General features: G+C 40.2%; 1 protein-coding gene across 1 annotated transcript; it reads right to left on the reverse strand.

Moving 5' to 3' along the window:
* Positions 1 to 1901: 1901 nt before the first annotated feature.
* On the reverse strand, positions 1902 to 17649 carry adrb3a (adrenoceptor beta 3a). Its single transcript, XM_080433078.1, has 2 exons — positions 15585 to 17649; positions 1902 to 2468 (listed from the first exon to the last, which is right to left on the reverse strand). Exons 1-2 carry the CDS (start codon positions 16910 to 16912, stop codon positions 2441 to 2443), a joined length of 1356 nt encoding a protein of 451 aa, XP_080289204.1. The 5' UTR covers positions 16913 to 17649; the 3' UTR covers positions 1902 to 2440.
* Positions 17650 to 21991: the final 4342 nt, after the last annotated feature.

Genomic DNA, 21991 nt, shown 5'->3' on the forward strand with positions numbered 1-21991 from the left:
GACAGTTTGAGCCATGTGTGTACACTACATTTATGCTTACTGGCTGCTGTTGATTCCCTGAGAGAACATCCTCTAATTTTTCTTCTATGCATAGCCTAATGCCCGACTTAGTACAACGGTGTCGGCGTACCATGAATAGCCAATTGGCTATCATCTATTTTCGACTCATGACACGGTCGTACAACGGAGTATAATTCAGGCTTAACCATTTTATCTCTATCTGTAGTTTTTTTTTCTCGTTTTTGTCGTTTTGTTTTGGTTATTTTGCTCGTGTCATTTTGCTCTAATGAAGAGTTATTGAAAACGGCCTGATGCTCCTTAATCTTTTATCTCACAGCTATCATTAATGATGAATCAAAGGTTTGGGACAAGCAGAAGTTGTATGGTTTGGATCTGAGTCCATACCAGATAATATTGAGCCTCAGCCAATCCAACCAGGATCAATTTATGCTTATCTTCACTACTTTAATCTGAAGATTGATCTGATCTGCTTTTGCTGTTCATAGACATAGACATCCCTTTCATTTCCCATGTCATGTTTGTTTAATTTTTTTTAATGTTTTACACTGGAGGGATTGATTTAGGTCCTACTTAATTTTACAATGACAAAACTGCCTTTCTGATTTATCTAATGTAGGCTACAGGCCATTATACTGTAGTAACACGGCATTCCTTACTAAGCATTGTATTTAGATTCTTTTTACAATAATTGTGTTCATATTGTGGTACATGCACTGTAACTTGTTATTGTAGTCCATGATTAATGTTCATTTTTTCTTGTCCTTGGGGTGAATATTTCACTTCAGGGTTGTTTTGAATGTCATCTCAGCTTTCTTTTGGAGTTGTTTAAGATTGATAAGGTTTTGTCCCCCAACCTACACCCACATGTAGAAAAGCGCAGTTGTAACAAGAATCACTTGATAAGGATCTAGCTGAACAGTTGTTTACACGCTAAGTTGTTGCTTTTGTGAGGATATTTCCAACCCTACACATTTTGCCCTGCGGTGGCTATGTTGCTTCATAGTTTATAGTTTATGTAGAAAAGCACAATTGTAAGAAGAATCACCTGATAAGAATCTAGCTGAACTTGAGACAGGACAATTGTTTACACGCTAAGTTGTTGTTTTGTGAGGACATTTCCAACCCCACAAATTTACTGTAGGCCTGCTATTTCATAGCTTATTTTCAGATTTGGATCTCATTCTCCCTTACACAGTAAAATCCTCAGTGTTAATTTATCCATTTGTACCTCAGAGTGTACAAATGGAACCAAATGGACCCGTATAAGCCAGCAAGTATGAGGATTCACTTTAATAGAAATGCAGACCATATGCCATTTACCCCACACACTGCCTGCTCCATAATACAACCATAGCACCAAAATACACTTGTTACTCAGTAAAAGTCTCAGTGTTAACTCTGAGAATGTACAAATAAATTACTGTATATTATTATAATGGTTCTATTTATTAATTACTATATAATATAATAAATGAACACTGAGTATTTTAATGTGTAAGGTATCAGTAGAATCATATCAGTAGTTAAAGTATGACGTTGTTGAGCACTATGAGTAACTATGCATCAATTACTGACCATTATGACTTCGCATGCAGAACACACCTGGGACATTTATGTTTATTAACCCTTTTTTCTCATTTCCTTATTTCTCTTTTTTTTTTACACCATTTTATTTCTCAGTTCAAGAAGTGGTGTTGCTTTAACATAATCTTGGGGGTTTGAGTGAGATAACTAATAGACAGTTTCCCCTCAAACACATGGACACCACACCTAAACATGATGATTATGACACAGACCCCTTTACACTGACTGCAGGTGTTTTTGCCTGTTCCTCTACATAACAATGGAAACAGCTTTTGTAGAACATTTAGACCTGTATTAAAAAAAAGAGGTTTATTACAGATATCTTATATATATCATAAATAGATAATTTACTCAATATTATCCATAACTATATCACACTGTCACTTTCAAACTAAAGGTCACATACGTTGTGCCCAAGGGATCATTGGAATGGATTCAAACTTTACAGAAGTGCTTCCTTGTTCAGGACTCAGGAGTAGAGAATGTTGTTTCTTTGGTGCACAGTATGTTGCTGGCACAGAGAAAAGTTCCGCTTTCATGTCAAAATGTCAGTCAAGTGCTGAGTTGTAACAATCTTTTCATTGTTTCGTGGTCTCCATTCTGTGGGGTTTCAATGTAGTCACTGTGCAGTCCAGGCTCTGCAGTCTGTCCAGTGCACTTCTCCTCTTAGGGTTAGCTTCACTTAACCACCCCTCACCAGGGGCCAGTGTGAGTGACTGCCATCCTGTTGTGTTGTCCTCAGTGCTGTTGTGGTCCCAACCTTTCCAGCAATGTCAGTAACTGTTGGGTCTCATTCATTTCAGTAGCTTGACATTTGATCTCCCATCTTTATGTCTCACCCCTCCTTTTCCTGCAAAGTGAAACTGAACACAGAAAATATATTGGCGTTCTACATTTCTTTTGATAAAAAAGGAAAGCATTGTCATGAAGGATCATAATGATGGATAAATAATAAAAGGGACTTCTCTGAATGATAACACTTCTTGTTTTCTGAATATATTTAGTGCTGAAAAGTTTTTAAACTCACCTTGCAAATAATAATAGTAAAATGAATAAATAAAAACTAGCTTTTCCCTACATTGGTAACAGATTTTTCATGTAGAAAATGAATTTTGCAGCTGAGCTACTCAATATCATTCATCTTTAGATGTTATGCCAAGTTGTCTTTATGGAGAGCTAAAATAACTAAAACAGGCCTCACGGTTTCATCAAGAAACAAGCAAGCAGTGCATTGACCATATTCACACAATTTGACATAGCCCCGTTGGATCTAATTCTGACATACTGTTGCTGGACAAGAATGTGCTGTCTGGTTACGGTTTGAAGTAACTTTGTCTGTACTAGTCACACCCTCAAAGGCATTTGGGTCAGATACGTGTGCTCCATGACAATAAGAATTTGTTTTTGTTAAATTTACCTTTTAGAATATTGATAACACACTGACTAATTGCCTGTTTTCCTACCGTTCCTTCTTTTTCTTATCTAATGTTTTTGTCTAAATGTCATATTTATTATCCTTAGTGCCAATTTAGCATTACTATTTTTTTACTTTCTGTCAAAATACCCTGAATTCTGATGCTATCACCGCTGCTGTACAGTACATGTCTAAACAGGAAGACAAACTCTCCACAGTCATGACTGCTGCTTCTTTGTGGGAATAATGACTGATTAGTAGTTAGTCGTACGATGGTGTCCCATGTAAAAAATAGCCGATCTAAAAGCTCACAATGCACCATGCATTGTGAGCTTTTAGATCGGCTATTTTTTACATTACATTACTGTGTAGAAACTAGGTAGAAACGGAAAGATACGTGTCTTTGACAAAATGTTCACTATTTAATTGTATAGCAGAGTTCAACCTTCTCTAGAGAACAGAATATAAAAGGAACCAACTGAGATGTGTTATCGCTTTAGTGCTTTCTTTATCAATGAAAATCTCATCCATGTGGATGAGTCTCATACTGAAGTGTTTGTTCAACGCCCTGACCTTGATTCTAAGGATTGGATACCGCCTTTGAGAGGGAGTGATGGAGATCTCCCACGCGTCATTACTGTCCTGTTTTTTCCTTGTCCTCATTTCATGCTTCCTCAGCCAGGTAAAGGCACATATGGATGACGTTAGCATGCAGAGTTCAGTAAGTGGCTCTGATGGCATATTTCAGAGAAAAAGCACTTAGAGGGCGACACAACAGCATCCACTGTTACACTCTCAGTTACATTTACAAAACTGTACCCATGCAAGGAGAGCCTGCACTGTAAAGTCCCCCACGTGATTACATCAAAACATTAGGCAGCCTAATGAGTGCCTAGTGATTTGCCCGCCGCAGCACTGTAACCTATTAGGCCTGTATATCGGCATGTTTAGGATTAAATGGAACACTGCACCACCTCACTTTTCAAAGAGTGTTGATTTCCCACACTGATTTGGTGTAGCTATTATTCCCTGAAATGCAAATCTTGTCAATCACAAGCTGTTGAAATGTGCAGCATTCAACTGTCACCAGATCAACTTCCTGTCACAGATGACTGGACCCTGTAGGGTCCCTCTACACAGGTATATTTCAAGCAGTATAAGCAGCACTAAAAGCACTACAATGAACCCAGATCCATACATGGCTTTATATACATTGTGTTGCATACCTACTGTAAGCTGTTACTTCCACAACATCTCCCACAGTGATTACAAAATGTCCAGTGATGATTAATAAAAGGGAGAGTAGTATGTGGGGAAATGGAATTATATTACTTGCAATGGCATAATTATACCATTGGACTGGGTCTTCCTGTAAAACACTGTTGGTTGCATTATAAACACGAGCTGCTTGGATTGTAAACACGGTGTCCTAACTGATTCTTTTACAAAGAATTAGGGGCTAGCCATGAGCGCAGGTTCGTATCCATGACTCTCAAGATTAAATTTTTACACCTTAATGCACATGGTGGTCTACACAGTATTTAGCTTTGAGACATCACTCAATTGTCATGAATCACCATTGCTGGTTGAGTACTGCATGGTGTTATCATGTAATGTGTGTAGAAATATTTACAAGACCACTTGGAATAATGACCCAGTGGTGACGACTGTAGTGAGACACTTTTACTTCAGGATTCATATAGACATTTTCCTTCATCTCCCTCTCTGGCTCTTGCTCTTGCAGGCGCGCTCTGTCTCTTTCTCTCTAAAAGCACATATACGGTATAGTGTCCAATGCACATATGGAGATCAACATGCACTGATGTCAGACATGAACCGTGTGAAATGCACATATATTTAGATCTGTCAAATGCACATGGAGTCAAAGTCCACTGGTCACCTATGACCCATTGTGACCTCATCATGACGACAGAAGTAAATGCACATTTGGAGTCAAAGTCCACTGGACAAGTATGACCCATTGTGACCTCATCATGATGACAAAAGTAAACACAAAGGGCTAAAACTCCTGCGTATAGTATGCAAGCTTTAAGGGCCAGAAAAGAGAACAAGCAAGACCAGGCAAGTGTAGGAAATAAGGAAATAACCAAGCATCGACGTGCCCAAAGCCGTCGGCAGGAAACTGTACGTCGGGCTGCTGAGACTGAGGAGGATACACAGCATCACTTTTCCAAAAGTGGCAGTGGCATGCTGCAAGTTGGGCTGCTGAGACACTTCTCGGTCAGACCGACGGTGAGACTGTAGATGTGAGGGCCACGTTGTGTAGTGTGTATATATATATATACACTGTATACTATATATATGTATACGCATGTGCAGTATATTTGTATGTGTATGTATACATTTATATGTATATTAGATGTTCAGACACCTTCAGGCCGAAAATCTAGTAGTGACATAGTGTGACATTTTTCATGACATTTGTTGGCCATTCAAATCTGGATGTTAGGTTTTGTGAAGCCCACCACATGCCAATTTTAATATAAGATACAGTATAGTATCAATGGTCAATTTTACCTTGTTGTACCTGTTTGCATCTCAATCAGTAAATAATATATTGAGAAAATATGACAAATGTTTTTAAAAGAATACTTGTCTTAATCACTTGGTTCCCCCTCATTGACTGGTGCCCCAGGGCACTTGCCTTATTGCGAACGCAGCGGAAGGAGGCGCGCCGAAGGAGGCGCGCAAGTGGAGCATACTATGAAACCGTGCTCGGGTTGTGTCTCTGTGTCTCTGTGTGCACTGCCTGTGTGCAGCTCCTCTGAGATAAGTAAATGTCCAAGACGTTTAGACGTACCATACATCAAATGAAAGGTCTTTGAAAACTGAACACACCTGTCAAGGTTGCGTTTAAGCCCGCCCCTTCCCCCGGAAGCCACGCCCCGGAGAAGGCTCCTAATAACTCCCCATTGAAACCCATGGTTAAATGAAAAGTGCCCGAATCGCTCCGAAACTTTTTCTACCCCCCCTAAGTGGGGGTCTACGAACAAATACTTCGGGCTTGGATTTTGGCTCCGCCCCCCGGAAGTGGGTGAAACAGGCACTTCAAACACTTTGTTGAATTGTTCAAAAACATTCAAAGTTTTTTTTTTGGTGAATTTGTATTTTTCTAAGATGCTCCTTTTAACGCAGATTTCTTTTGTATTTAAAAAAAAAAATATTGGTTACTTTTTTTTTAATATATTTTTTTCATATTTATTTTACTTTTTTTGCGTTCGCTTCCCGCGTTCACGCGTCTTACTTGTAAGTAATTAGGTCCTGATCAGTGGTGCTCCTTTAAAGCTATACAGTGATTAGCCCTGATTCGCAGTCTATGCCACCTGCTGTAATCTCCATTGGATATTTGTGCTTGTTTGATATGTCCGAGTTGAAAACAAAGAAACAGTAGCCTAAGATTGTTGTTACAGTATACATTTAATGCCGACATCATTGTATGTGGACCTAATTTTCCCAGTTGGACAGCATCGGTGATAAATTGTAAATATTCCCAGGCGTCATATGTCTCCTACCCTTATGCTTACACTGTAATGCAAGCACACAAATGTACTGTAGTATGTACAAACATGCTACCTTGATGGTGCTATAGACCTGCATTAATATCTGCACAGTACATTCCCTGCTCTCAAGTTGTTTATATGCCTTTTGTGATATGGGTCTAGAGTACGTCCTCTGTTCTATTTTTATGTGTTGCAATTTGTGTAGCGTTTTTATATGGCTGCTACCGTGGCCAGGTCTCTCTTGTAAAAGAGATTTCTGATCTCAATGGAACTTGCTGGATTTTCTTTTTTGGCATCTAGTGATATACTGTACAAGTTCTGTCTAATAGTAATCTGATAAAGATTTCTAGACTTCTAGTCTACATTCTAAATTCCAGTACAAATGCCATTTAGGCCATAACCTGTTTGACCATGCAAGACATTACAGTGGCGACGTGCATGTACAGTAGGACTACTATGGCAAATAGACTGAATTCAACAGAAAGCGTTCCTTTTTGTTTAGCAGCTATTGCCATATTGTCTCCGTTCTCTCCTCACCAAATAAACTACTTCGCTGTCTGTTGAGATAAGATTAGCTCTGTGTTAGTCTTCTCAGCCACATAAACTGTCATAACACCCTCCATCTTTGCCCCCAAAACAGGTCAATGGTTAAAACTATAGCTATATGCCCCAGCCCCCGTTGCCCTCATGAGAAGTAATCCGGCAGCAGCTGTCACACTTCAGGCCAACATGCATGAGAAAACCTAGGAATGTTGGAAGCACAACCAAGCTTTCTTAAATATAGAAGAAATCATTTTGAAAAGAACATTGTAATGCCATTTTAATGAACTGAAAACTTTTTCTTATTACTTAATTCCGATTTGTTCATTCTGAACATCTTAATCAGAGTATTAATTAGGAACACTGTTATAACAAGATTATTACTACTATTAAAATAAAGTACAAAAATAAAACAGTGCATACTGTAGGCTGTATGGTGCTTGCGTGACACTGATGTGCACATTGATGTGGGCAAGAACATGCATGTATTTAACTGTAAACAAGTCGTCTGTTTATAATAGCTATACAGCACCTCACCCCATGTGTTGGTCACTATCTCCAGGTGATCAAGTTTCCATACCTAACTTTTCAAACGATCCTATCGGGTTTTCTTTTCTCACACTACCCTGCTCTTTTCCTCAGATCAATGGATATGTTTCTCCTTCTGCTCTGCTATGTCATTGTCCCTCCCTCAACACTACTGTTGTTGCCTTTGTGTGCGGAAATAGATTTTCTTTCTCACAGATTTCCCATAATGGGGCAATAGCACATCCGATCAGAGGGCAAACCAGTTTACCAGCCACTCACGCACAGCACAGATACCTGAGTCATACCTTTGCCGGGGCTGCCTGTTAACAGGGAGCACATGCCATGTCATATACAGTGCATTATTTGTTAGACTTCTCCTGTCAACGCCATGTCCAAGTCTGAGTCTGAGGCTAACATCTCTCTTGAACTTCTGATCCCCCGTACATTTTTGTAATCTGGTTCAAAGCACAGCATGAGTCCATTGAGCCTGCCCCTCAGTGTGATCTACAGCACCACTCACTGGGCTCCTTTTAAGGAATACTTTTATATGCTCTTAGATGTCTCCCACATTACTGTACAATTGATTACATTTGCAAAGTCCCACAGGGACGGATGGCAGCATGTAATGGCAATGCATAGTACAGTGAATAGCCGAATGAAGTATCCTTTACAGTATATAAACCTAACCATAAACAGAGTTTAAAATGACAAGTCAAAAGTTAGAATATTTCACAGTACAGGATTTCTAACCACCCCCTAAATTGATTTAGATTAACAATGATAATAAAAGTATCACAAGTTTGTTCGCACAACATAATCTTGACACCTCCCTGTGTCTGTTTTGCCATCATCATAATCATCATAACTACATCCAGAAATTATGCCAGACTGCTGTCATTTTGTTCAGCTATGTATTAGAACTAGAAGTTCTCCCCGCGTTCTGCCCCCCCCTACCCCCCCCCCCCAACCCCCCAAAGAAAAAAGTGTTTGGGGGTACAAAATCATGGGATAAAAAATAAATAAAAATACCCAGAGCGTCCCCCACCCTTAGGGGTCCCTGGAGACCCTTGGGTCTGGCCAGGCCGTGACCTACAGACACGGCGAAGGAAAACTGTAAAGCCACAGCCACACATGCAAGATGTTGCACATGAACTCTGCAGCCGCACTGAGGCGCTCCAACACAAACACACAAACATGACAAACAAATTACGTCCGGGCAAAATTAAGCGAGGGCTTGCTTATTTTGGGGTTAAAAAATCGTGGGAGAAAAATGTCCCCCAAAAAAGTTTTTACATTTTTTAAAATAATTTTACTCCCAGGGGGTCCGCGGACCCCCTGGGAGTCTTGGGGACCCCCACGAAACATTGCAGACCCCCGTGAAACATCGCGGACCCCATCGGCTGTTTTTTTTTTTTCATGAAGAAATGTCCCCCAAAAAAGTTTTTTATTTTTTGTAAATATTTTTTCTCCCAGGGGATCCGCGGACCCCCTGGGAGTCTGGGACCCCCGCGAGACATCGCGGACCCCCGTGAAACATCGCGACCCCCGTGAAACATCGCGGACCCCATCGTCTGTTTTTTTTTTGCAATACAAAGCCTTGACTACAGCACAACAGATCTGTGTGTGTGTGTGTGTGTGTGTGTGTGTGTGTGTGTGTGTGGTGGGGGTGGGGCGGGGGGGACAGCCATGACGCAGCGTGTGACTGTTCGACCCTGCCGGTTCTCTGAATTTTTATTTTTAAATAGGCTCTGTCATGATTAATTAACCACACATATGAAGTGAAACTGAATTATATCCAAACCATATGTTATAAGTGAATTCCTTGCCTCAAAGAAGAAGTTTGAGAGCGTTTAATAAGCGAAAATAAGAAGTGCAGTAGTGCACCCTGACTCGCACAACCAACAATGGATGCCGTTCGTATTTTTTCAGGCTGCGAACTCGCCACCTGATTGGCCAACATTTGCTGTCAATCACAGAACGATGAGCGACGTTGCCATGTCCAGGAGTTGTAAGCGTGAAGTGGGTGTAAATTGGTTAGAGAAAGTGCGTTTAATAATATATAACATGTATAAAGAATATATTGAATATATGGAAAGGTCCATAGGCATAGGTATGTTAGTATATATTATATAGATCCAGCGTGTCTGTCCCCATCTGTGGTGTTTTTGGCATCAACCTGGTGGCTTGTTGCTGGCCTTTTGTCTTCCGGAGGAAAAATCACGGAGCGGATTGCGTATTACTGTCGCGCAACCTGGCAACGTCTTTGAGGCTCCTAAAAGGTCTCACCTTCCGGTGTGTCGGTAATGTGTGGGGAATTTTGTGTTGGACGGATTTAATTATGGTGTGAGGGGGCAAATGTGTGTTGAGCAATGAAAAGTGGACGAATAACTGCGTGAATGAATTGCGCACGTTGTGACTGGTGTTGTAGTGACATGTGAGATGTTATTGTGGTTATTTCGCCGAAACAAATGATTAAAAATGAAGTGCCTTCAGTCGCACCACAGGAAGGGCTGACTTTCCTTAAATGTATATAGGATAGCAATGAGAATTCTAAAGGTGACTCTCCACCAAACAGACTATTTCAGACTAGTTCAGACTGCAACAGACTGGTATTCGGTTGGCAAAAGTTGTCATTTAGTCTGTCAGCCGACTTGCCCATTGATGTGCTAATCATTATAACTTTCAGCCTAGCCTGCCAGCGTTGCCAGGTCTGCTTATTATAAGCGACTTTGGGCTTGTTTCCCTGCAAAGTCACTTGTAAATAGGGATGTTCCCAGTGTTTTTTCTTCACTGACGTGCAGTGGTGTAAAGTAACTAGTACGTTTACTCAAGTACTGTACTTAAGTACAATTTTGAGGTACTTTTACTTTACTGGAGTATTTCCAATTGTCTATACTTTTACTCCACAACAATTATTTGAAATCTTTAGTTACTAGTTACTTTGCAGATATAAATCATAATAAAACATACACCTATAGGCTATTTGAAAATAGCAGATCTACAAGCTCACGTGTTGCGGTGCGACACGTTCTGAGCTTGTAGATCTGCTATTTTCAAACATTTCAGTACTTTTACTTTTGGTACTTTAAATACATTTTGATACCAATACTTTAGTACTTTGACTCAAAGGTAGGGTAAGTGATATTTTTGGGTTAAAACAAAAAGTATTTTGTTAAAAGGTTAAAGCACTATATTCTGATAGTAATCATTGCTATAGAGTGTTTGTTCAGTAACAGGAGTCTCCCCGTCTCTCCAGCTCTTTAATAAACAGAAAATACATTTTCCGGTAGGTGTCAAAATCTCAGCCAATCAGGAGAAAGTACCCATTTTTAAGCTTCATTTTTATAGTGTTCCAGTTCCAATTTTGCCTGCTCATTTCTTAGTGTCATCACTTCCAATTTCACTTGTTTAATCTATATCCTGATTGGATAAAATTGGAAATGAAACTGAAACTGAAACGAAAATGCATTTTCTATTTTATAAAGAGCTGGAGAGACAAGGAGACTCCTTTTAGACACTCTATAGCAATGAGTACTATAAGAATATAGAGCTATTTAACACTTATTTTAACGAAAGAAAATCACGTACCCTACCTTATTTTCAAACATTTTAGTACTTTTACTTTTGGTACTATACTATATACTATATATATATATAGTATATATATACTATATAATACATTTTGATACCAATACTTTAGTACTTTGACTCAAGTAAATGTTGAATTCCGGACTTTTACTTGTAACAAGACTCAGAGTACATCTATTGCATTGATACTTTTACTTAAGTAAAACATTTGAGTACTTTTTCCACCACTGCTGACGTGTACACAACATTTTTGAAAACGGTTATTTGAATAATCAAAAATACATACATAAATAAAAAATAAATTGAAATTAACACCCAGAAAATAGCCAATCTATAAGGCCAAATCTCATTAAGAGTATATGAAAGCCAATTAAAATGTTTATACTATTGGAATCTTACACACCTGCTCCCAATAAATTACATCACCACAGCGCAAAAGTAGGTCAAATCAATCAATCTCTCTCTCTGGGAGCGACAACGAAAAACAGTGAATGTAGGTTTTCATAGACATGGTCGCTTGTTTCTCTCACAGAATCTGGCAACACCGAAAGCCCTCGCTCTGTGTTGTTGTCACACTTCTTCTCTGCTACATGGCTACTCCCAGTCGGCCAAAGAACTGAACATGTCCGGTCGGCTCTGGGTCGGCCGAAAAGGTCCCGACGGACCACCCGACGGACCCCTAACCGACTGGACGACGATATCGAACGCTTACCGACTCCAAGTCGGCCCAAAATCGGTGCGGTGGAGAGCTGGCTTAAGCTGTCCCTCCCAACCGTATCTGAAACATGCTAACGTGGCCATTCTTATTGGTTGTTAGTCTGTAAACAGCCACTCTATTTATGGGGGAAGTCTTGTGCCTCAGTGATAAAGATTTATCAGCTACAAGAGGTGTTGGACAGGGTGTAGAGAGGCCCCTGCCAGAGGCAGAATCTCCTTGAGCCACACTCATTTGGAAGGATATTTTAAACCTTGTATGCACTCTGCTGGAACAATTTTTTACGCTTTGGCTAATGGCTGTAAGTTCTTGCAATTATTAGTTATTGCTAGCATTGTGGGTTGAGTTGCTGCCTTTTTATCACAGGTCCACACAAGAATCTGGAATAAAATTGCTAAAGGAAATTATTAAACAAAAAATATTGGTATTAAGTAAATATATTATCATTATTATCAGTGTTATTAATACAATACTGACTCTGCATAGTGTCCATGAGAGTACCTCAGGTTCATGGGAAGTATTCAGGTTCAGATTATGAGAAACCTATGGACATCTGTTAGTAATTTAATGTTCATCATCTGCATGCAAAGATTGATTGCAGGTAACATAATATGTAGCAGAATCTATTGGTTGATCTGCTCTCATCAAATGATCTACCATATGTTTATTGAATCACTGAGTGGAAGGCAGAGACTCGGTTTTGGGTTATGTTAGGTAGTTCCTTTGTAATATTCTAACAGCAGCCAATGTTTCAGTATAAGTATTTATTTTACTGCTCAATCTATTGTAATCTCAGGATGTGTTCAGAATATATCCAAATATGTATTATTCTTTTTATTCAGTGGACATGTGCAGCAAGCTATGCAACAAGTGCTTTCTATTGAAGGGTTTTGGACTAAAAGAAAATCGATATGTCCTATATTAAAATTGGCTAATGGGAGGACCGGACTGCCGGCGGGCGGGTGGACCACGTCATCACGCTCATGTCACTATGACCACAAAGGATTTCCCAATGCAGCTACGCCCAAATATGGAGTGTGTTGTCTAACCTCAATGGGCCTCATTCACTAAGCTTTACAATTACAATAGTGCCAAACCTCAAATAAAATATTTATGTGCCCAACATTTTTCAGTACATAGAAAAGACAAAAGATGTCAAACGATCTATTGCTTGGATGCATATTATAGACATGATGCAAATTCAACTGATTTTTATTCATTTTCAGTTGACGCATTTAGAGCTGAATTATTAGGTCCCTCTGCGCGTTTGCCATTTCTGCGTGGCCACAGTTTTGCGTATTGGACTTTCATGCCAAATCCAATGATAAGCTATTAATTTATGATATTGACCACATCACATGATTAAGAAGTCTCACCATCTGATGTGGATACAGTATGGATGAAATCTAGCTGTGTCCATTACTCCATTTCCAATGTAGGACAGTGGATAGGATGTTCATCGTAACTTACAGTACAAACAAAAATAGACCTAGGATCCACAAAGATCAAGGCTCTGCACCCCCTTTCATGAATTGCACATCAGAATTGCCTTATGCAATATACACAACCCTTTGCACTGTATTAATGTCGGAAATGTACGACCAGCTTAGTGAATGAGGCCCAATGTGTCGTCATAGCAGTATGTGCAAACAAATCAGTCAGCTCCATATACAGTATGGGCACAAAAGGGGGCATGCCCATAGGCATTTACTGACATCAGGGATGTACATATATGGGCATAAAAGGGACAATGACAGATACAGAGATTTCCATATATGGGTATATCGGTTGGATCGGCAGTGCGTCGTTGGTGTGAGGGCCGCGTATCGGCCTGAACTCTAGATGTGAGGTTCTAGTTCTTAAAATGTCCCTGACCACTCTACAGATACTACTAATGTTTAATATGCTTAAACCTATATAGCACTGTTATGTAATCATATTCTCCATATACCGTATACATATACACAGTATTCTGCAGTATGATCATCATGGAAATATATGCTACTACATATTACATATTACAATTTGAATTTATTTTGTATCTGTTTTTTATAATCTAGTCGTTCAATCATTTGTTTACTCATTCATTCATTTTATGGATTGCTGATTTTATATCCTGTCAAAAAGTGGATTGTCTCTTCCTACTTTTAAATTGTCACATACAGTAACACTGCATGTTGTGAAATACATTTTCTGACGTATGGTTTGGGGGTGATGGTTTGTTGCTATACATTACTTAGCTCTTTAATCATTCACACTTGCCTGGTAGAAATCTTACTTCTCTCTTTTTTTGTTAATGTACCTGACAAATGACAATTATCTCCTATATCCTAATTACATTTCTCCATCATATCTTAGCATTAAGCTGCCACTCTTATCAAGAGTGACTTAAAATAAGTGACAACACTACAACCCTCCATTTGTTGTAAAATATCAGAACTGTAAATTATTCCTGTTCTCTCTCTACCTCAGCATCATTATACTCCAGCTTAATTACAGTACATACTGGTTGATAATCTGTAACAGTAAGTCACCCATGTAATTAGACTAAATTCCAGTCAAATTAATGAAATGTGCCATGGTACATTAAACATGTGTACAGACGTAGCATCTTGTTATAGTAGTACTTGTGTACAGTAATGCTGCATCAGTGAATCATCATGCCATTGATGCATCCAAATGAATATATGATTCTGCTGTAGACGGTGTAATTGGAGCGAACATGAACTTTCTGTTTTTGTTTCATTTCATATCAGCATGTGCACATGAGCTGACTTAACTAGAGTTTGTGTTATGTCTATTGATTCAGCAGATGTTTGATTCTTTTAACTCTTAAGTCTAATGTAGAACTCAAATTATAGTCCATCTTCCAGTGGACATAGTTATCACATTCAACTCGGTGACATTAAGTCAAGTTTTTAGATGCCAGCTTTGAATAAGACAAAATAAAGTGCCTTTTTAAGAAGCTTTTATTTTATTTTATTGTTTTGTCCAAACTCAAACACTCAAGAAGTCTGTTGGAATATTATGGGAAGTCTATGAGAGACCACTACAACTGTATTAATGTATATCGTTTGTGTTATGCCTCTTTATTCAGCAGAGGTTTGTTTATTTTAACTCTTAAGATGATTGTTAATGGTGTATCATAATTGTAAAGTACAAAATTGTCAGTTCACAGCACTGATGTAATATTTTGGCCCGGCAAACTTATCAAAGCAATTAAATATACTAATCTGAGGCTGGACACATGATTAGTATATTGTGAGTTTGTCATTTAAAACTAAGATATAGTTATATCTATATAGGGATGTATACATAAATCTTTTAGGGATTTAATTCATGCATGCAATTCATAAATGCAAGCATGTATGTATTGTGTATAAAAACAGTATTCTTTTATGTTAACATGCAGTAGGAAAATTGACTATACACCTAAAATAATTGTGCTTGCTGCTTTCTTGACACACGTTTTCTCCCGCATATTCCGTAGTATTTCATATACAATATTGCAGTAATGATGACTATTCTCTTTATGTTTCTAAAAATATGCTTTTATTTAATTTATTAATTTATAGAAACTGAAGATGAAACAAATATATTAAACAGTTGTGCATCACTCAAGGTAAATGAATCAAGTGAGTATTGGGAAATTGATGTAGGCAAGGAAACTTACAATTCCATTTCTGGCTCTGATAAGTCACTGAATTGTGTGCTGCCATTGGAATGGGGAGGTCCTGGGGAAGGTGCCTCACTTTTGTTGCTGCCTTGACTGCTGCCCAGGCTGTCGTTCCCATCGACCGTGGCAGTGGGAGTCTTCTGGAAACAGCCGGCTGTGCCTGACTCAGCCTGCCACAGAAAGCAGGGGCAGCGAATCCGTAGCTCCTTATAAAAGGTGTTGAGCCGTGGGGTAGACATCCAGGGGCAGCCCAGCAGGTTCTTGAAAGCAGTGCGGAACTCTGGGCTCCTGCAGTAGATGATAGGATTGAGTCCAGAGTTGATGTAGCCCAGCCAATTGAGCAGGCGGAATATCTCACCGGGTGGGATACTTCTGTCGAACACGTTGATTATGTTGGCAACAAAGAAAGGCAGCCAACACAGGGTGAAGGTGCCCATGATGATACCCAATGTCTTGAGGGCTTTGTGCTCCTTGACAACCAGTAGGCGTGATGATCGCCGCTTAGAGTTTTTCCTACGGGTCGGGCTGCCGGAGCCCACACAGGCTGTGGGCAGCATGTTGGTGATGTGGTGTCCGGGCTGCATCTCTGTTGATGGATACTCATTCTGGAAACGTATCCGGTTCTTATCTATAAGCTGTACCTGCCGTGATGCTATTAGAAAGACTTTGGCATAGACAAATATCATTATGAGCAAAGGGATGTAAAAAGACACCACAGACGATATGATGGCAAAGGTCCTGTTGGTCACAAAGTCACAACAAGTAGGGTCCTGGTAGCATTCAATTGCCTCTAGGTTATCCGCTGCACGCCAGTACTGGTTCATGATTGGTACAAAGGAGATTAGGGCAGACACAATCCACACCACACAAACTATTAGCCTGGCACGGCACTTATTGATAAGTACCTTGTGTCTGAGTGGCCTGGTGATGGCTATGTAGCGGTCCACTGCTATTACGCAGAGCGTCTCTATGCTTGCCGTGACACACAAGACGTCCACGGAAGTCCAAAGCTCGCAGGCTGTGTCACTGAGCAGCCAGTTGCCTGTCACCACAATGGTGGCCCCCAGGGGCACAACTAAGACCCCCATGATAAGGTCTGCACAGGCCAGAGACATGATGAAGATGTTGGTCATGGTTTGCAGCTGTGAGGTGCGTGCGATAGATATGATGACAAGCAGGTTGCCCACTACAATAGTCATTATGATAACAGCAAATAGGACCATAATCCATGATCCAGCCGCGTCGTGGTAGGGCCCTGTCTTGTTGGTGGCCTCTAAGGTACTGTTGACCCAATCGGAAGCCGTAACACTCAAATTATTGTCCATCTTCCACCAGTGGACACAGATATTACATTCAACTCGGTTACATTAAGTCAAGTTTCTAGATGCTGACTTTGATGAAATTAAGTGCCTTTCTTAGAAGCATTTTTTATCATTTTGTCCAAACTCAAACACTCAAGAAGTCTGTGGAATATTGTGGAATATTTTCTCTCTACAAATGCTGCTGATGTATATCGTTGAAATTGCTTACATGTTTCACACAGCCTTGGAGCCCCACTTGCATAGTGTTCAGACACCACCAATGGTCCCTGGGTGGCCTTTTCTTATGTTTCCAAAAATCAAAAGAAGCATTTTAAGAGGTTCCCACTGGTGCATGCAAAAGCAACATGTTTTAGGTTTTTGCTGTTTTCACCAACAAGAAAAAGTTGTATCCACCAATGTCCACATCAACAGGAAACCAATATGAGTTTATAGATGTGGTGTTGTTTCAATAAATCCATGAGGAATTAAAAAGTTTTGTAAAGAAATTTTAACCATGTCCAGTTGAATATGTCCATTGGGATTAAGCTTTCCACTGAATGTTGAATGGCAGCGATGCCACTGTGGGAGCACAAGCAACAGTGACGTTGTTGCAAGAACCACCAGAGTGCACCAAGTGGCTACCCACTCCCCCTTTTGCTCTCTCTCTCTCTCTCTCTCTCTCTCTCTCTCTCTCTCTCTCTCTCTCTCTCTCTCTCTCTCTCTCTCTCTCTCTCTCTCTCTCTCTGTCCCTCTCTCTCTCTGTCCCTCTCTCTGCCTCCGCTCTCTCTCTCTTCTCTGTGAGTGCAGGTCGCTCCAGCATGTATTGGCTCTAATCACACCCAGACTGAGGGGGGAGGAGTTGAGGGTTGCTTTTTGTGCCGAAGCCATACAGTGAGCAATAGCCTTAACACTGCCACGCATAAAACAACCATTTATCTTGTGAGGACCGGGAAAATTGTCCTCTCAAATGTCTATTTCTCAAATTCTACTATACAGTTGTGGGGACATTTGGTACACACACACACACACACACACACACACACACACACACACACACACACACACACACACACACACACACACACACACACACACACACACACACACACACACACACACACACACACACACTCACTTTACACACAATAGAAATAGTTACTACCTTTATTCCCAGGCCACCCACCAGGAAAGTATATTAAAATTCCTAGTCCATAAATATATTAACACTTCACAATCGTTTCTGTTACATACACATACACAGCTTCAAACACCTTTAAGCACAACAATGGCCACACACACACACACACACACACACCAATCAATTTCCATAATTCTCAGAAGAATGACAGAGGACAGTTTTAATATGTACCGTTGGACTGGAATATATTGTACTGTAGATTAAATAATAGATTATGTTTATGTTTGTTCAGTAACAAGGGTCTTCACATCTCTCCAGCTCTTTAGTAAACAGATGATCAGGTTTGTTGCCAATTTCATCCTATCAGGAGAGAGAACTCATTTATCAGCTTCAATTTTATAGGGTTCCAGTTCCTATTTTTTTTGTGTTCACTTGTGTATCCTGTATGAATTCTCTCTCCTTATTGAATTTGAATTTCTCAGAATTTCCCAGGATCAACACAGTAACAGAGCTAGGAACAGCTTATTCTGTTGCTTTCAAATTCACCTTCACATACCAGTCCCTGTCTTAAGTTGTGCAGAGCATTGCTAATGGTTTATTTGTAACACAATTTGTGGTCAGCTGTGCAAACCACAAGACATGAGATACCCCAGCTCAGCTGTACAGCACAGAAAGTCAGTGGCCTGACTGGCCTCCCTGTGATTTAGTACTTTAACCTCTACTACAAGAAGAAAGATTAAGCAGATTTGTGAGACTCAATCCAGTACATTGAGGAAGAACGATTATAAAGCAAATACTTTGCGTTCTTTTTTTACCTCAGAAATCTGTGGGGGTGCTATGGAGAACATATCGTCACTGTAGCGCAGAAACCTTGTATCTCCATATTTCAACTTTTCATGTTTTCTTTCCGTAAATTAATGCCCTCCGTCGTCGTACAAGAGTGTCACGCGAAAGTAGCAGAAATAGACGATCTACATCCTACAAGCTCTCAATGCCTCGAGATGTGAGACGTTGTGAGCCTGTAGATCGCTATATTCGCTTTTGTGTGAAAAAAAAGGTTTCAAAGTGGTAAAATGTCTGTGGGTTTTTATAAATACCAATGAAAAGTATTAACAATGACTCTGTGTGACTAAATAATAAAACATCGGATCACAGCAGCTCTATGAGCTGCCGCCACCAGCCAGTTCCTTCTTTGGTCAGCTGTAACACTCTGTGGCTGAATGCTGTTAGCGAGCCAATGTTTTTTCTTTTGCACTGACCATGTCACTTGTCTCTTAAGTAAGTTAATTACATAGCCTCACTCAAGCTGACAAGTGGACAAGGCTTAACCACTTACTTAACCACAAACCCTATATATTTATTGACTGGAGTGCCCCAGGGGTCTATACTAGACCGCATCCTTTTTTCCCTCTACACCAAATCTACAAGCTCACAACATATTGCAATATGACACGTGAGGTTATAGATCTGCTTTTTTCCGGCGAATTTTTGCCCCAGAATAGGGGCGCTAGAGTCCATGTGGTTAATTCATTCTTGTTGAGAAACTCTACGGAAGACAATTTGTTTTTATCAGAGAGAGCTCTTTTAAAATTTAAATTTCTCCAGAATATGCAATGTCTGTAAAGTTCTGTATGGATTTCCCAGGGGGATTGTTATTTCTTTGGAGACACTGAGCATTACAGGGTCTTCTTGTTGGTTGCAAATGTTTATAATAGACAACCCGATACAAGTTAAATGAAATTACATATTAAAACATGTACTTTTCCTTTACTGATACATAGACGTGAGAGTTTCTGATGTCTCCCCGACCCGCCTTCTCTCCCCTTTTTAATGGTTCTCTAATGGAAGTTCTTGCCAGGTCTCTTTGTCACTCATGAGAGAGGAAGCCTTGAATTGAGTGACCACTCAAGAGGAGGAAGGGGGGATGCAGAAGCAAAGCCCACGGATTCTTACTTCTTTATTTGGGGTGGGGGGGGGCTTGACGACAGAGAAGCCCCATCCGACAACATCAAATGACCGTTATGTTATCACAGAGGGGATGACAGTTTGACAGCTTGCTCATTTGTCTTCGCGTGAGAAGATGCCATTGATGGATCTGGGGCTGGTCCTGGTCTAGTAAGTCATGGGTATCTGGCACAAGTTGAGCTGTTGATAGAGGAATTAGCCAGCCTGCTTTCTCACCGTTACCATAGTAAGATTGTTGTCAACATGACTGTCACACTCAGCGTGCCAACATTAAGTACTGCAAATGGCATGCCTCTGTCTCAGTGTGATTTCTATTACATATTACTCATTTGCATTCAGAACAACCTCTTTCATGTTTTATTAAGTGTTTTTACATAGCTTTTTATAACCAGCACTGTCATGTTTTCTTACGTTATATGATATAGTTCATCAAAAAGGGATGCCAGGGATTGCCTCATCCCCGGTTTTATCCCAGCTCCTCCTGGCTTGTGGCAAGACAACGAACCCCCTAATTGCTCTCAATGAGCAGGCCTGGTGCCTTTCATGGTTGCCTCCACGTCATGTGAATGTAATACGCTGTGGATGAAGGCGCAATATCAATGCAAACAATTTACCATCATCCACAGCATGCATTTCATCAGAAGCAAAGCATTCATGTTTCTATTGACTATCAATATACTGTAGATGCATAGTGCCCCTTTGATCCAATGCAATGTGGTATGCCAGGGAGATGTTTGTGTATCTTTTGCCTATTCAACATCATTAACTCCGCCAGTCCGGAAGGCCGGAGGCAGAGATAACGTTTTCGCCCGAGTTAGTCCAAAGCTAATCTCACAAACCACTAGACCTATCAGCACCAAACATTTCATACAAGATGCCAGTAGGACAAAGAAGACACTCCACCCCAAATTATTCAAATCAGCCTCATGATGGTGCTATACCAGCCTACTTTACGTTTCGGCTTATAACTCTTGAACCGTAGGTTATACGATTTATAAAATTATTCCTTGGATCATGACACAACTCTACATATAGGCCAAACAAGTTTTTGGATATTCCATACAGTTTTCTCGTAATTGGCTTCCAAATTTTGTGGGAGGAGCCTATTTTTAGAGCCTTCTTACTGCCCACAAATGTCACCACAAATGTGAGAAATGTAACCTTATCTCGTAGAAACTACATTTCCTCCTTGTTCATCTTCCTATACTGTATGACAATGGCCTCAGCTCTGTGAGCCATCTGGCTTTTGAAAGCTTACATTTCATTTCACCAAGACAATCCATCTGGTCAAAGCCTAGAGAAGCATTCTGTGGGCCCATGCAGCACAGTAACTCCCCCATTCATAGTCAGTGGCGGAGCCCTAGGCTGTAGCCCTGCATCTAGTTGATATCAAAGATGAGCTTGGCTCAGTGGCTTCAAGATTCAGGACAGAGTTAAGGATACCAATTGAACTGTTGGGCTAAATGCATTGCACTTGATGGGAATTGCTGGCGACTGCTTTTTAAAGAGGACCCTAGAGAGAAATGTAATGTCTTGGTCCTGTCAAACAAAACTGGAAACAGATACCAGTGGTATGAATTGGGGCAAATAAGAACACTAAAAGGGTCAAGGGAATCCATCTATCCAGTATTGCAGTATACAGCCTCAGTCCAACACCAACAATGCCTTCTGTCTCATGTCTGCGATCCCATGTGCATTTGACCTTTACCCCATGAAGGATTCAGATCAGAACACATTTACTGTACATGTAGAACTAGAAAAGTGTACCCACTAGTTGTGAAGACAATTGCAGGCATACAGTATGGAGTAGCAAATTCCTGTTTGACTGTCATTGTCGACTCATGAGAAAAAAATCACAATCTTGCTACTAACGGTGACATTTGTAGCGTTTGTGGTGGTTGGTGGTTGTAAGTGAAATCGCTTTTGGCTCTATGTTGTTTAGAGGCCCCTCAATGTGTGATTCAAATTTGGGGCATATCGGTCCTGATTCCTGGATTTTT

The sequence above is a fragment of the Gymnoscopelus braueri genome, assembly GCF_963280865.1.
Source record: "Gymnoscopelus braueri genome assembly, chromosome: 7".
Lineage (NCBI taxonomy): Eukaryota > Metazoa > Chordata > Actinopteri > Myctophiformes > Myctophidae > Gymnoscopelus > Gymnoscopelus braueri.